At 41.8% G+C, this 12,212-nt stretch overlaps 2 protein-coding genes across 2 annotated transcripts; both read right to left on the reverse strand.

Moving 5' to 3' along the window:
* Positions 1-14: 14 nt before the first annotated feature.
* On the reverse strand, positions 15-3,520 carry LOC131326437 (ribulose bisphosphate carboxylase/oxygenase activase, chloroplastic). Its single transcript, XM_058359224.1, has 7 exons — positions 3,276-3,520; positions 2,237-2,556; positions 2,007-2,112; positions 1,823-1,908; positions 910-1,382; positions 346-627; positions 15-229 (listed from the first exon to the last, which is right to left on the reverse strand). Exons 1-7 carry the CDS (start codon positions 3,318-3,320, stop codon positions 111-113), a joined length of 1,431 nt encoding a protein of 476 aa, XP_058215207.1. The 5' UTR covers positions 3,321-3,520; the 3' UTR covers positions 15-110.
* Positions 3,521-5,176: 1,656 nt separating this feature from the next.
* On the reverse strand, positions 5,177-9,978 carry LOC131326438 (uncharacterized). The gene is made up of 4 exons (XM_058359225.1): positions 9,551-9,978; positions 8,114-8,542; positions 5,741-6,286; positions 5,177-5,592 (listed from the first exon to the last, which is right to left on the reverse strand). The coding sequence occupies exons 1-4, from the start codon at positions 9,869-9,871 to the stop codon at positions 5,467-5,469; spliced, it is 1,422 nt and encodes a 473-aa protein (XP_058215208.1). The 5' UTR covers positions 9,872-9,978; the 3' UTR covers positions 5,177-5,466.
* Between the last annotated feature and the right edge of the window lie 2,234 nt (positions 9,979-12,212).

Here is a 12,212-nt window from a genome sequence, read left to right on the forward strand (position 1 = left end):
CAATACACTGCATAAACACAACAATCTATGACACTAAGTCGACGTCGTTGATTCGCATAAATTTTGAGGGTTAATCCCATTTCTCAACTTCACACATCCCTGATATACACCTAGTTAAATGGATACAAGCAGCTTCCATCATCACTCCTAGCCGTTGGATCGAAGTTTTCTGCAGAAGGATCGGTACAGCCTTCGGGGACAGGCAGGCCGACCTGTTGAGCTGCTTTGCCTGCATTCAAACAACAATGGAAAAGAAAGCTTAAGAAAAATCTTTCTCAGGCTATGTATCAGCCAAAAGGCAGAAGCAAACCTCCTGCTAAGGCCTCTAGGATGAAGGTGTCTGACCATAGAAAGTTCCTCTTTTAATGGCATCATCGTTTGCATCTCCAAGGGCTGCTTCGCTCAGGTACTTGTCAGCCAACTGGACTCTCTTCACATTCTCCTGCTCTTGAACCAGCATGTTTCCGTACTCGAGGAGCTTGTCGAGAGTCATCTTTGGCTGTTCGAAAGTCGGGGGGCCCTCCTTTGAGTTCACAAGCTTTTTCCCAACATTTTCTACCCCAACACTTGAAATCCACTTCCTCACTTCATCGTCGTATACTCTTGCCCTCAGGGCGCCGAAGAAGTCTGCACAACACCACAACATCGTTGATTCCTTTGTGTTTCACGTTTGGTTTACTAGTAACAGTGGGAAATGCTATACTTCCACCAGAATGATGGCATGGGTTTTTTTTACTTTAGATTGATCGACCCACAACCGAGCCACATTATTTTTCTCATTTTCCCATTTCTTCTCTTAGCATTTTTCATCATCCAAAGTGACTCTAAATGTCATTGACAGAATTTTAGCAATAAAGGGGCTTCATGGAATCACTATACCATAGAAGATGTCTCAAAGCTGGAGCTTACCAATAGATTGCCCAGGAAAGGTATCAACAAGCTTGACAATATCTGCCTCAGGAACATTGTCGGTCCTGAAAATACCTGTGCAAACACCAATCCGATCTTCCCTAGTAGGAGCCCAGTAGAACTTCTCCATACGACCATCACGGATAAGAGGCGCATACAACGTGGAGAAGTCATTACCAGTGACCACAATAGGAACGCGTGGATTCTCCTCCTTGTTGTACATACCGGGTAGCTGGACATTGGTTGGGTTATCAGCAATGTTCATGAGGGTGGCATTCACCATTTGATTGTTGACCGTGTATTGGGTGGTCCCACCGAGCCTACCAGCTCCTGCATCAAGATCGTTGATGAACAGGACGCACATCTTTCCTTTCCTGATTATGTCCGCTGCCTCCCTGTACCGTTGCCTAATCAGTTTTGCTGGCTCTCCAGCGTTGCCACTTTCTAGTTCTCCGGCACTCATCATAATGGGGCTGGAAATTAATCAAGGAGAAGAACTTAGCCTTAGCATCAAAGACATAAGTGAGGAGTCTTAAATTGGAGAAGTTTTCGGCTAGTTTATGCAGTGAATTCTACAGTTGTGGCCCCTTTTTTTTCTGGATTGAATCAACCCATCTGTAGCCCATCACAATTGGACCAAAAAATGAAGTTGGAATAGAAAAACTCTAAGTTTCGGTATATCCATTTAAACTTGCTCCGCACATAAAACTTCTTAAATTCGAGATATCCAACAGAGTGACGATAAAAGACAACATAATTTGCATGCCTACCAGGATCAGGACAAACCCCCCGCAATAGGGACCGCACATTGTGGGATCCACCCTTGGTAGAGGGGTTTGTACCGATGAATCTGGTAGGTGTGAGAGTAGAAGTGCTACTACAGCAAGAGGAGGACGACAAAGGATGGACTCACTTGATTCCCATTTTGGCAAACACAAGCTCACACTGGAATGATTTCCCCTGACCTTTGCCTCCCCAAATGCCCAGGATAAGAGGAACCTGTCAGCAAATTTCAGGAAAGCATAAATTCTATAGAGCTTCATTCGAGACATAAAGTGAGAGAAGTTTCATTGAGAGAAAAACCATATATGGAAAACCTTGATATTGGGCAGGGTAAGGAAGTTCTTGGTGATGTGTACAACCAACTTGTCCATGAAAGCAGGAGCAATGTAGAAGCCATCCATGTTGTTGTCCAAGTTATATCTGCGAAAGTGTTACCACCAAACATCCAAAGATCAAAGTCAATTCCCAAATACCCCACATAATTGTGTTCAGAAAAAATTTGGCGATCGAATCGAATCAAACGTAGTCTTGTTCGATAACATACTGGCGAAGCCCGGCGCTGATGTAGTCGTAGGAGCTCATGACCGCGTAGTGGGTTCCCGAATCCATGGGAGCTTGGAAGAGAGAGTCCACCATTCCCTTTCCCCTGGTGATGTCTTGTTGGTCGTCAGACTCGTCGAACACTAGGCCTTTCCATCTGTCCTTGTCTGTTTGCTTCTTCTCATCCACTTCTGCATAGACTTTGAATCTGCCAAAAGAAGTCCTCTGGCTTGTGGATTTACTAGTGTATACTTTCTTCAACCCTTTGCCAAAGAAGGATGTGGTTGGAACAGAAATTCCAGCGCTGGAGCCATTCAAATTTAACTGCAGCAAAAATGGTCCCATGTTTATACTCATTGAGCAAATCAAATATAGAGTTCCCATGCCTAGAATTTTGATTTCTAAAATGACCCAGAAATTGGGTATGAAAAAAATTGTTTTCTTGGTTATGACTAAATCACAAGTAGATCATCACATGAAGCCCTTTAAATAGTTTCTATATCAGTCATTGCCAGCTTGATCTCTACCAAGAACCCAACATAAATCAACTCAAAAGTATGGCATGCAGTATTATAACAAATCCAGTTAAGTCTTTTTTTTTTTTTTTTTTTGAGTCCGGACGAGTTTCGGCTTATCCTAAGACCAATCCTACCGTCCACAAGTGGGTTGCAATTAAAGGCAAGGCCCAACACGGGCCAACCCAAATAAACTTGATATAACTGTACCCAAAAGACAATATCCACTTTCAATTGGGTAATAGAGTTGATTTATCTACTGATCAGATGAAGTTAAATAAAAAAAACCATTAAGATCATGGGATGATAACAAAGCAATATTGCATCAGTATTTATGTAAAGGGTAGCGACGGCAATACCACCCAACCTGATAGTTAACCGAACCGAATCAATTGGGACGGTTTTAAACCGAGGTTTTGGTTTTTAATTTGAAAAAACCGGCCGGCTTGGTTCGGTTTTGATTTTACCAATATCTGAACCAAACCGAACCTAGTAAAGGTGAAAAAGGGGAAGGAAAAATCAAAGTACCAGTCCTCTGTTGGCAGCTCCGAAGGTGGAAACCGCAGTTGCCATTTGGGTTTTGAAGAAATCAAGGGTCTGTTTGGGATCTTATATCTGAAAGAAAGAAAGCTGACGAAGTGGAAAATTGAAACTGAATCAAGAGTTTAGTTGGGGAAATAGTAAGGGGAATGGGGTCTATATATAGGTGAAGATCAGTGTCATTGAGTGTGGGACTGTGGGTTGTTGGAGTGTGGAAAATTGAATAGGGGGGAAACCTGTGGATTGGGTTACGAAATTCCCAACGGCCACACAAATGGGGGATTTTGGATTTATTATGTGGCCATGTAATTTGCGTGCGTGAACGGGGGCGCTAATGCATGCGGGAATGAGTACGCGAAAGCATCTTTGAAACACATAATAGACTACTAAACACTCTGTAGAGAAGATTGAAAGCGTAAGCACAGAACGGTGATTATGTGACTGCCTGAGATCACCACTAACGTAACAAAATGGGTGCCAACAGTGTGGAAGGGGGATTGATTGTACAAAATCAGAACAAAATGGAGTCTTCTGGGAACTGGGTGGGTTAGAGGTTAGGGTTTAAGCTTCTCTTTCCTCCATACAAAATTAGGTAATTTGATTTTCACAAAATTTTGAATGGGAAAATCTACAGTCTTCTCTGTGTTTTTTTTTTTTTTAATTTTATTTTTGAAAAGAGAAACTTTCAAGGCATACTCATACAATAAACTCATTAATTATTTGTTAATTATGAAATTAGGAACCCTCAACTTGAGTGAAAGAATAAAAGCAAAAAGGGGTTTACTCCTCCAAACTCGTAGGTTAAAGAAAAAACTCTGGGAACCACTGGTGGCTCTACAAAGAGTAAAGGGTATTCAAATGAACACCCTAAACTATTTTTCTTACACGTGATATTTCATGTATCTCAAAAGGTTTGTTTATCATTGTACACCAATCTGAAGCCATTTTCTTTGAAAGAAATGATGAATTCTCTTTTTAGAGAAGCAATTAAAGGATGAAAGATTAAGTGATAGTATATGTCAAAAAGGAAAAACATAAATATTGTTTCGTTGAAAAGTAATATACCAATTTATTAAGTTAAACTCCTGATCACTTAAGTGAAACCCTGAAGTCGTTGAGCCAAAAGTCTCTTCGCTTTAAGAATAAAACATTAATGTCCCAATTAGACAAGTAATTTGTCACAAACCTCATGATCCATGTGAAACAAATTTCCTCTGCCCCACTCTAAAGGCCACGTGTCACAACCTCATGAGGTCTCATCTTCATTGTCTTGTGCATAGTTGGTGTATGCTTGTGGTCACTGTCCCGCGAGATTGAGAAGTGGTCCTCCCAGTCCCCTCCTAGGTACTACTAGAAGTTTTCCATTCTTGTTGGCTTCCTATTTCCAGATTGTTCTTCTCGAAACTCCATTCAACCCTGAATCCCCCGGTCGGATTAATGGATGATACTGCCAAGCGGAGGTGTTTAATTGATAACAACTGTGCTGAGGGGTCAATTCGGTCGTTCATCTCGGCACGAACGACTCGGGTCTAATGCGAGCACATAAAAATATGAACCGTTCGTATGAACGACAGGATCGGCTGCTCGGCATCGCTGCCAACCACCCCCGCAATCCCGAAGTCCCGGAGTACCATGTGGGTCCAAACTTGAACCTTCAATTGTATTTTGTTAATATTCGTATCTACACATTGTTATATATGCTCTTTAAAAAGTAGAAGAAAAAAAGGTTTCTAATTTACACAAAATCAACCTGTGTACATAATGTAGTTTTAAAAATAGAAAATAATGGGTAATAGTGAAAAATAAAATCAACCTGTGCACAAGTAGTCGGTCCCCTTAGAGGTTGAATTCCATTTACATGACAATTAATATGAGACAGAGGGAGTAACAAATATAAAATGCATTCATCAATGCTGCGAAAACACTTTTGCTTGAATCCAAGTAAATTGAAAAATCCTAAAGGGTTAAGCAAGAGAATAATAGCGCGCCAAACACATTTAGCAGCTCTCAGTGCCTCTCTTTCCAGTTCTCAAAATTTCAGTCATCGTGCATGTTTCTCCTCTCCTTGCAGTGATCCCTAACTAGTTGAGGTATTTCATTTTCCTTTTTGGAGCTGGTCAACAGTCGACTTGACGATCGAGAAAGTTGATGATACATAGGGTAACACGGTTTCATTGATCTATGGCGGTGTCACAGATTCCCAGCGACGGCAGCTTCTAATCCTCACTTGTACCACATCGTCGTTTGCAGCATCAGTACTAGTACTAGCACCATTGACGATCTCACAGCACTGTCTTTGTGGCGCCTGCTCATTGAATCATTCTCGAGGCGTGTTAGTCACCACATGATAAGGCTTCAAGATAAAGACAAAAACTTAAAAAGAAATAGCGTCCATTTTGTGCATAAACATATTGATGCAAGGAAGCGTGTTGAAAAAGAAACAAATTTCTTACCTTCTTCCACGTGTCAGGCTCCAGTTCAGCAGCCGTGACATTGACATATCTAACAGGCAAGCCAGAACCATACTCCCTGAAACCACATTCATTCCCTGCCTCAACCCAAAACCGCTTGTAGGTAGTCACCGTCTGGCCCGACCCGATACCATGAACCCGGTCCAAGAAATAAATAGCAGGCCTCTGACACGGGTCATCGCTCATCAAGCGGGTATTGAACGCAAACGGCCCTTCACTCCAACTCCTCCACGTAAAAAACGTCTGAAATGCGGTTGCCAAGTCCTTAGCGGTAATCAGTGAGGGGTACAGCTGTGCGGTGTAACCCCATGAGACCGAAAGGGACCACTTACTAGACGGGTCATAACAGGAGGTATGTTGGAGGGTCCGACCCGGATCCAGTTTGTATGCTTGGACCAGTTTCTTGAGAGAGTCGATCCGGGTCAGACCCGGAAATACGGGTTCAACATAGTCTAGGTGGTGGAGAGAGACCAGTGGGGCTACTGGGTGTGCTGCAAGTAGGCCATATGGGTCTCCTCGTATATCAACCTATAAAAGTGCACATAATGTGATTAAAATCCATGATTAATTTCTTATGGTTTTGATTAGGGGTGCAATCGAGCCGAGCCGAGCCGAGTTTCGGCATGTTCGGGCTCGGCTCGCCTCAAAAACAATGAGCTCGAGCTCGGCTCGAGCTCGTGACGAGCTGCAGAACTCGAGCTCGAGCTCGGCTCGATAGGTATTTTCGGAGCTCGAGCTCGGCTCGTTCGGCTCGTTTATGAAACAAATATATATAAATATATATATAAATAAATATAAATATGTAAAAATATATATATATAAATATATATATAAATATATTATATAATCGAGCTCGCGAGCCAATTCGAGCCGAGTTTCGACTAGCTCGAGCTCGGCTCGTTTATGAAACGAGCTCAGGACTCGAGCTCGAGCTCGGCTCGTTTTTGTCTTGAACCGAGCCGAGCCGAGCCGTTATCGAGCCGAGCTCCGAGCCGCTCGCGAGCGGCTCGGATCGTTTGCAGCCCTAGTTTTGATGAGTATGAATTTTTATCACTAATGCCAAGCACGCAGGTATGACATGTGGCCGTGTGCTCGACAAGGCTTATGCCGGTTGACAAGTTTGCGCGGTAAAGAAATCCATAAAACGGTTGGGTCATGCAACAACTTCCACTACTCCATGATCCATGCCCACCACTCCACTATCCATGCCCACGTACTACTCCATGATTTCACAATCAGCGCACATCTTGCATCAGGTCTATATAAAGTATAAACCACTCACACTTACAATGCGAAGGTAGACACTCTGTTTCCCTCTTTTACAATACATTCTCTCTGTCATTCTCCGACTAACTTGATCGTCGGAGGGTCTACAATCGGAAATACCACTGGTCTTTGAACTTGTTTTGCAGGAAACCCATCCTAAAGGCTCTCGATGTGATCATCCGAACTTGGCAGGAGTTCTGTCAAAGTGCTCGGATCAACCGTCCAGACTTTGGCTTCAACTGGCTATAATTTATAAATATTGAAAATCCTTTTGGTTCTAAATATAGATAATCGATCAAGTGTAAAAAATCCCTAACAACTACTATAGTGAAAATTACAACTATAGTCAAACTTACAAATACGCATATCTACATCCAACTGAACTTGAACGAGCCTTGTTAATCCTAAATGGTTTACATTAGTGGAGAGTTGGACTGGTCTTCGATATTAACAGGGCCGGCCCAAGGAATTTGAATGCCTAAGGTTAAATTGTGGGGTGATGTTCTACGTATTTTTAGAATTAAACAATAATGATAGAAATATATCTTTATATTACTACTTTAGACTTTATAATGCATGTTAATTGTTTTGTTACTAATGGCCAAAGTGGTTGGTATGAATTCCACTAGACTTGGTTTCGAAACGTTCCAATAGCATTATTTTTGGAGAAAAAACATTTCAAAAGAAAAAACTACCCAGAAGACTCAAACTCGGACACTCCACTTGGACTAAAATCAACTTACCACTGAGCTAGCAAAGACATTTGTGTTATAAAACGGACAAATAATATATATACTAATTTACAAATAATATTGGAGTGCCTCTAGAATTTGAATTTTTTTGGATGCTCGAGGCCGAACCGGCCCTAGACATTAATTAGTTGAAGTACAAGTGAGCTAATCTGAATCTCGTGAGTTATAAAAAGAAACTAGTACTATAATCCTAGCTATTAGGAAAAAGGATTCAAGGAAAACAATTCTGGCATCCAAAACAGAACTTGTCGAGAACATCAATCATTATCAGTAGTAACTTCTTTTTATTGAAAGAAATATATGAGGATATATGAGGGGAGAAAGAGAGAAATACTGCCTGATGGAAACCAAGCTCTTTGGTGACGGGCACTCCAATCTCACTCATGCAACCCCCGATCTTCTGATCGGACCCATAAAACGAGGCATACCTATCAATACAGCCATCCAAAACCCTAACAAGCTCCGCCGCCAACGGATAACTGATCGCAAACCCACCGCCGCCATACGCCATCGTATACGAGTGTATCACATCTTGCTCCACACTCTCGGAATTTCCCCCAATGTAATACATCTCGTTGTGATCGTATTTCCCCAACACCGTGACCAAATTCTCCACGAAAAAGACCGTATCGTCGTCCCCCATCACGAACCACCGCACGTTGTCTAACCCGAGTTGAAAACTCTCCTTCACTATCCGGGCAATGCGTACGGCCGACCGCGAGCCGTATGCGCTCGTGTACTTGAATCTCGACGTGTCCTCCGACACCTGTTGAAAATAACATAACTTGATTAATTATGGTATCAGGATATGCTAACGACATTACTTCATCCGTCATCCATCCCATAATGCTGGTTCACTATTTCATTTGAGATATTTCAAAATATGAGTCTTACTTGAAAAGTCAAGTAGAAAAGTGTGTGAATTTTTAAAATTTAATCTTCATCAATAATTTAATATATTTTACAAGTGGGATTCAGGGGATATTGTGCAAACAAAGCCCATTTTTAAAGGAGACAAACATTTAATGCATGTTCCTTAAAAAGTTTGAATCCCCAAAAGGATTAACAATATTGTGAGACGGAGGGAGTAATACATAGTGAAAATCAAGCTTAGCCGTGGTGAATTTAAACAATTAAACTGTTGCAACTGTCGTGTATTTGTTGTAATCTGTAGAAGTCATAAATTAGGCTATGAATCAGCTACCACCCGATACATAGACACTCATGCAATTTATGTCTCACGAGGCTATAGCATATTCGATGGCAAAAAAACCGCACTAATCGTAGTATAAGTAGTATTGGGAGTATTTAAACAATTAAACTGCTGCAACTGTCGTGTATTTGTTGTAGTCTGTAGAGGTCGTAAATTAGGCTATGAATCAGCTACCACCCGATACATAGACACTCATCCAATTTATGTCTCACGAGGCTATAGCATATTCGATGGAAAAAAACCGCACTAGTCGTAGTATAAGTAGTATTGGGAGTACCGAACCATACGTAGCGGGAATCAATCGTACCGTACAATAGTGAATTTTAAAAATCATTTTTGACCCAAAAAAAACTTTTAGAGTGCCTGTAATGAGCTGTAGCGATCGATTATCAGCACTAGCTGCTATAAACCTGTCTGTGAATTAGAAACAAACCATTACGTAGCGAGAATCACCCGATATGCAGGCGAGTTTGTAACCCATCAGAAGAAGACACACGAAACGATACGTATCGTATAATACGTGGCGTAACGGCTAATATTAAAACTTCCTAGCAACAATACCTTGTACGGAGGCGACATGTCCGGCCACGTCACGTTTGCGGCGGGCTTTTCATCCAGCCATACGAACCCGCGGGTGATACCATTTTTCCACCACAACTCAGAGTAATGCCGCCGCTTACTCCATGTCTTCGCCGAGCCACCGATTCCAAACAATACGTGCGATACGTTGGTTTCTTCGTGGATTAATTCTGTGGCAATATGATTGAGATTGACAATGCTTCGATCGGGGGATTCTGGGAATCCGGAGTGGTGGCTCCAGAAGGTGGAGTAACAGATGAGAGAGACTGAGGCCACGATGCAAATGGCGATGAAGCCTTTCATGGTATATGAGAATAAATCTGTGGTTTAGGAGTATGATTTTGAAGGGTTTTAGTGGGTTGTGAGAGATGGGTTTCTGGTGTTTGAGCCATGATGGGTTCGTTCTGATATAACGGAAATAAAACAGAGTCCCTCAGAAAATGGGAAGTAGAGGAAATTGCGTTGTTCAATGGGAAACAAATGGATAAAAGGATAATCATGGATTTTGGAGGTTTTGAAGTTTCTAATTTGATGGCCTCCTTACCATAATCCTCTCTGTCATTCGATTCGTAGACCATTTTTTTTTTCCTTTTGGTTCAACGGTCAGGGTTGTCCGGACTTACTTAAGCGCATCTCGACTAATCCCCCTCCCTCTCCCTAGTCTAGACCGTCTCATCAGAGTCAGGTCATCCACGCTTGACTAGGTAATTTACGAAGAAATTAGTTTCTTGCGGCTTGCATCAAGAATCAAACCCTGGTCAATTTTGTGAGGAGCAAACCCACCAACCAACCGGACCAACTCTTGGGGCTTGAGACCCTTTTGTATCCCAACTTGCGCAATGTCATTTGTTGAGTTGTCACTCACGCGTTGAACTCTGATTCATGTGTGAGTGCATGAGCGGGAGCGCGAGTGCGAGCGTGAAATCGTTTTTGAAACACATCATAAACCACTAAAATTATCGAAATCGAGAATTGAAAACGCGAGCGCATGGCATTTACTAAGGATTGTGTGACTATGGTTGATCCTCTTTCTTTGTTTTTGGTTTGGTACAATTACTTCCATGAAGCTCACAAGTTTTGATTTGTTATTAAGTCTGAGGGCAAAACACTAAACAAAAGACACTTAGGCTGGCTTGTACTTGGGCCTTAAAGAGTGAGTCCAAGTCCAAGTCCAAACCCAACTAGAGGACAACCTAAAGAACCAGGGAAAAAAAACCCCCATAAGTCTCCAGTTGTAAGGCCCGGCCCATTGTTCCTAGGTCATAAGCTTGGATCGATCCTTGTGGCCCCTTCTCGTTGTAAGATAGTTTAACAGACGTTCTTGCAAATCTCAATGAATCAGAAGTTTAATTTGCCACATTTTTTGAATCAGATGTTCTTGCAAATCTCAATGCGTGTGGCCCCCACATGTGAGGGGTTGTCGATGATGTTGTGTTTGGATGATTGTATTTCTTGACTTTTTGTAGATTTAAATATAGGTGGTAGTGATTTTATGGTTGTATTTCTTGACTTTTTTGTAGATTTAAATATCGGCGGTAGTGGTTTTTCAGCCTTCCAATACTGCTACACCCCAGTATATCCCCTATTATCCAAAATTCAAACCTCAGCCGGTTCCCAATATGTATCACTTTATATCTGATTTTTTTCCCATAGCACTTCATGGCCACTATCGTCGCTACGTGACTGCTACGTAGGGCCCCTTCAGGTGCTCTGGAGAGAAAAGTAATTTTGAAAAATTCATGTCCATTACACCCAGTTCTCGCTATTTATCATTCAATACTTCCGCTCCCCACCATTTAATCACACCTTCTGTCAAACATTTTGAAAGGTAAGCAAATCCTAATCCTCCATAGTGACCAAATGAATTTCCAGCCCATCCACCAATTGAAAAAGCTCCCTCATTGACCCTTTTGATACCCAAACAAGCCCCTCCAGCACTTCATCATAGTTGATCACAGTACTCCCCATGCATATCTGCACAACACAAGCGCATGATCTGTGGACTCTAACTCGGCCCCACAATACTTAAACAGCCCATCGCTCTCTTGATAACTCCCAATCTTACCAAAAAAAATTGCAGCAGATTTATTAATCCTTCCATACCATGCTAAGAGCAAGTTTACCAGTCTATTTAAACAAGAGAAAAAACTTTTTTAGCTAACCAAAGAGATAAATTTCCCCTGCAGCAGCATAGGTAAACCACACTGTATAATTCCTCCAGCTACAGTCGTTCGCTTCATCTACCGAACGACTGTTCACCTGGTTCCCATTTTTTAATTCTTTTTCCTCCCCTCCCTCTCGCTCTGTCCACCAAAAAAGGAAAAGAAAAGAGAAAAAGAATAATATTTTAATAGAGAATAGGTAAAATAAATAGTATTGATGTGGTGTTGAAAGAGGTGTGAGTAGGTAAAATTAAAAAATTGCACTGTTCATTAGCATTTTTACATAACAATTGGTAAACTTGCTCTAACCAGCCAAAAAATTGAGCTCCTGGGTGAGAAATTTTCCCACACAAACAGTAAGGGGAAAAAGGTAATGAACTTCGAAAACTAGACTCAAGGTCAGTATATGAATGGAATTCACGGCGGGGCTGGCCGATCGAGTGAGGGAGCGTAAGAGAGCTTTCCGGCGGCTGTCACAGTGG

This window comes from Rhododendron vialii, chromosome 5a, assembly GCF_030253575.1.
Source record: "Rhododendron vialii isolate Sample 1 chromosome 5a, ASM3025357v1".
NCBI classification, from domain to species: domain Eukaryota; kingdom Viridiplantae; phylum Streptophyta; class Magnoliopsida; order Ericales; family Ericaceae; genus Rhododendron; species Rhododendron vialii.

What these genes read in the sequence shown, in the direction of transcription:
- LOC131326437 (XM_058359224.1), bottom strand. Translation starts at nt 3,320, where the DNA reads ATGGCAACTGCGGTTTCCACCTTCGGAGCTGCCAACAGAGGACTG. An exon ending in GAGCTGCCAACAGAGGACTG is followed by an intron (nt 2,557 to 3,275) that starts GTACTTTGATTT and finishes TTTTTGCTGCAG; the next exon opens with TTAAATTTGAATGGCTCCAG. An exon ending in TTTGCCAAAATGGGAATCAA is followed by an intron (nt 1,383 to 1,822) that starts GTGAGTCCATCC and finishes ATTAATTTCCAG; the next exon opens with CCCCATTATGATGAGTGCCG.
- LOC131326438 (XM_058359225.1), bottom strand. Translation starts at nt 9,871, where the DNA reads ATGAAAGGCTTCATCGCCATTTGCATCGTGGCCTCAGTCTCTCTCATC. An exon ending in ACATGTCGCCTCCGTACAAG is followed by an intron (nt 8,543 to 9,550) that starts GTATTGTTGCTA and finishes TATTTTCAACAG; the next exon opens with GTGTCGGAGGACACGTCGAG. An exon ending in AAGAGCTTGGTTTCCATCAG is followed by an intron (nt 6,287 to 8,113) that starts GCAGTATTTCTC and finishes GCACTTTTATAG; the next exon opens with GTTGATATACGAGGAGACCC.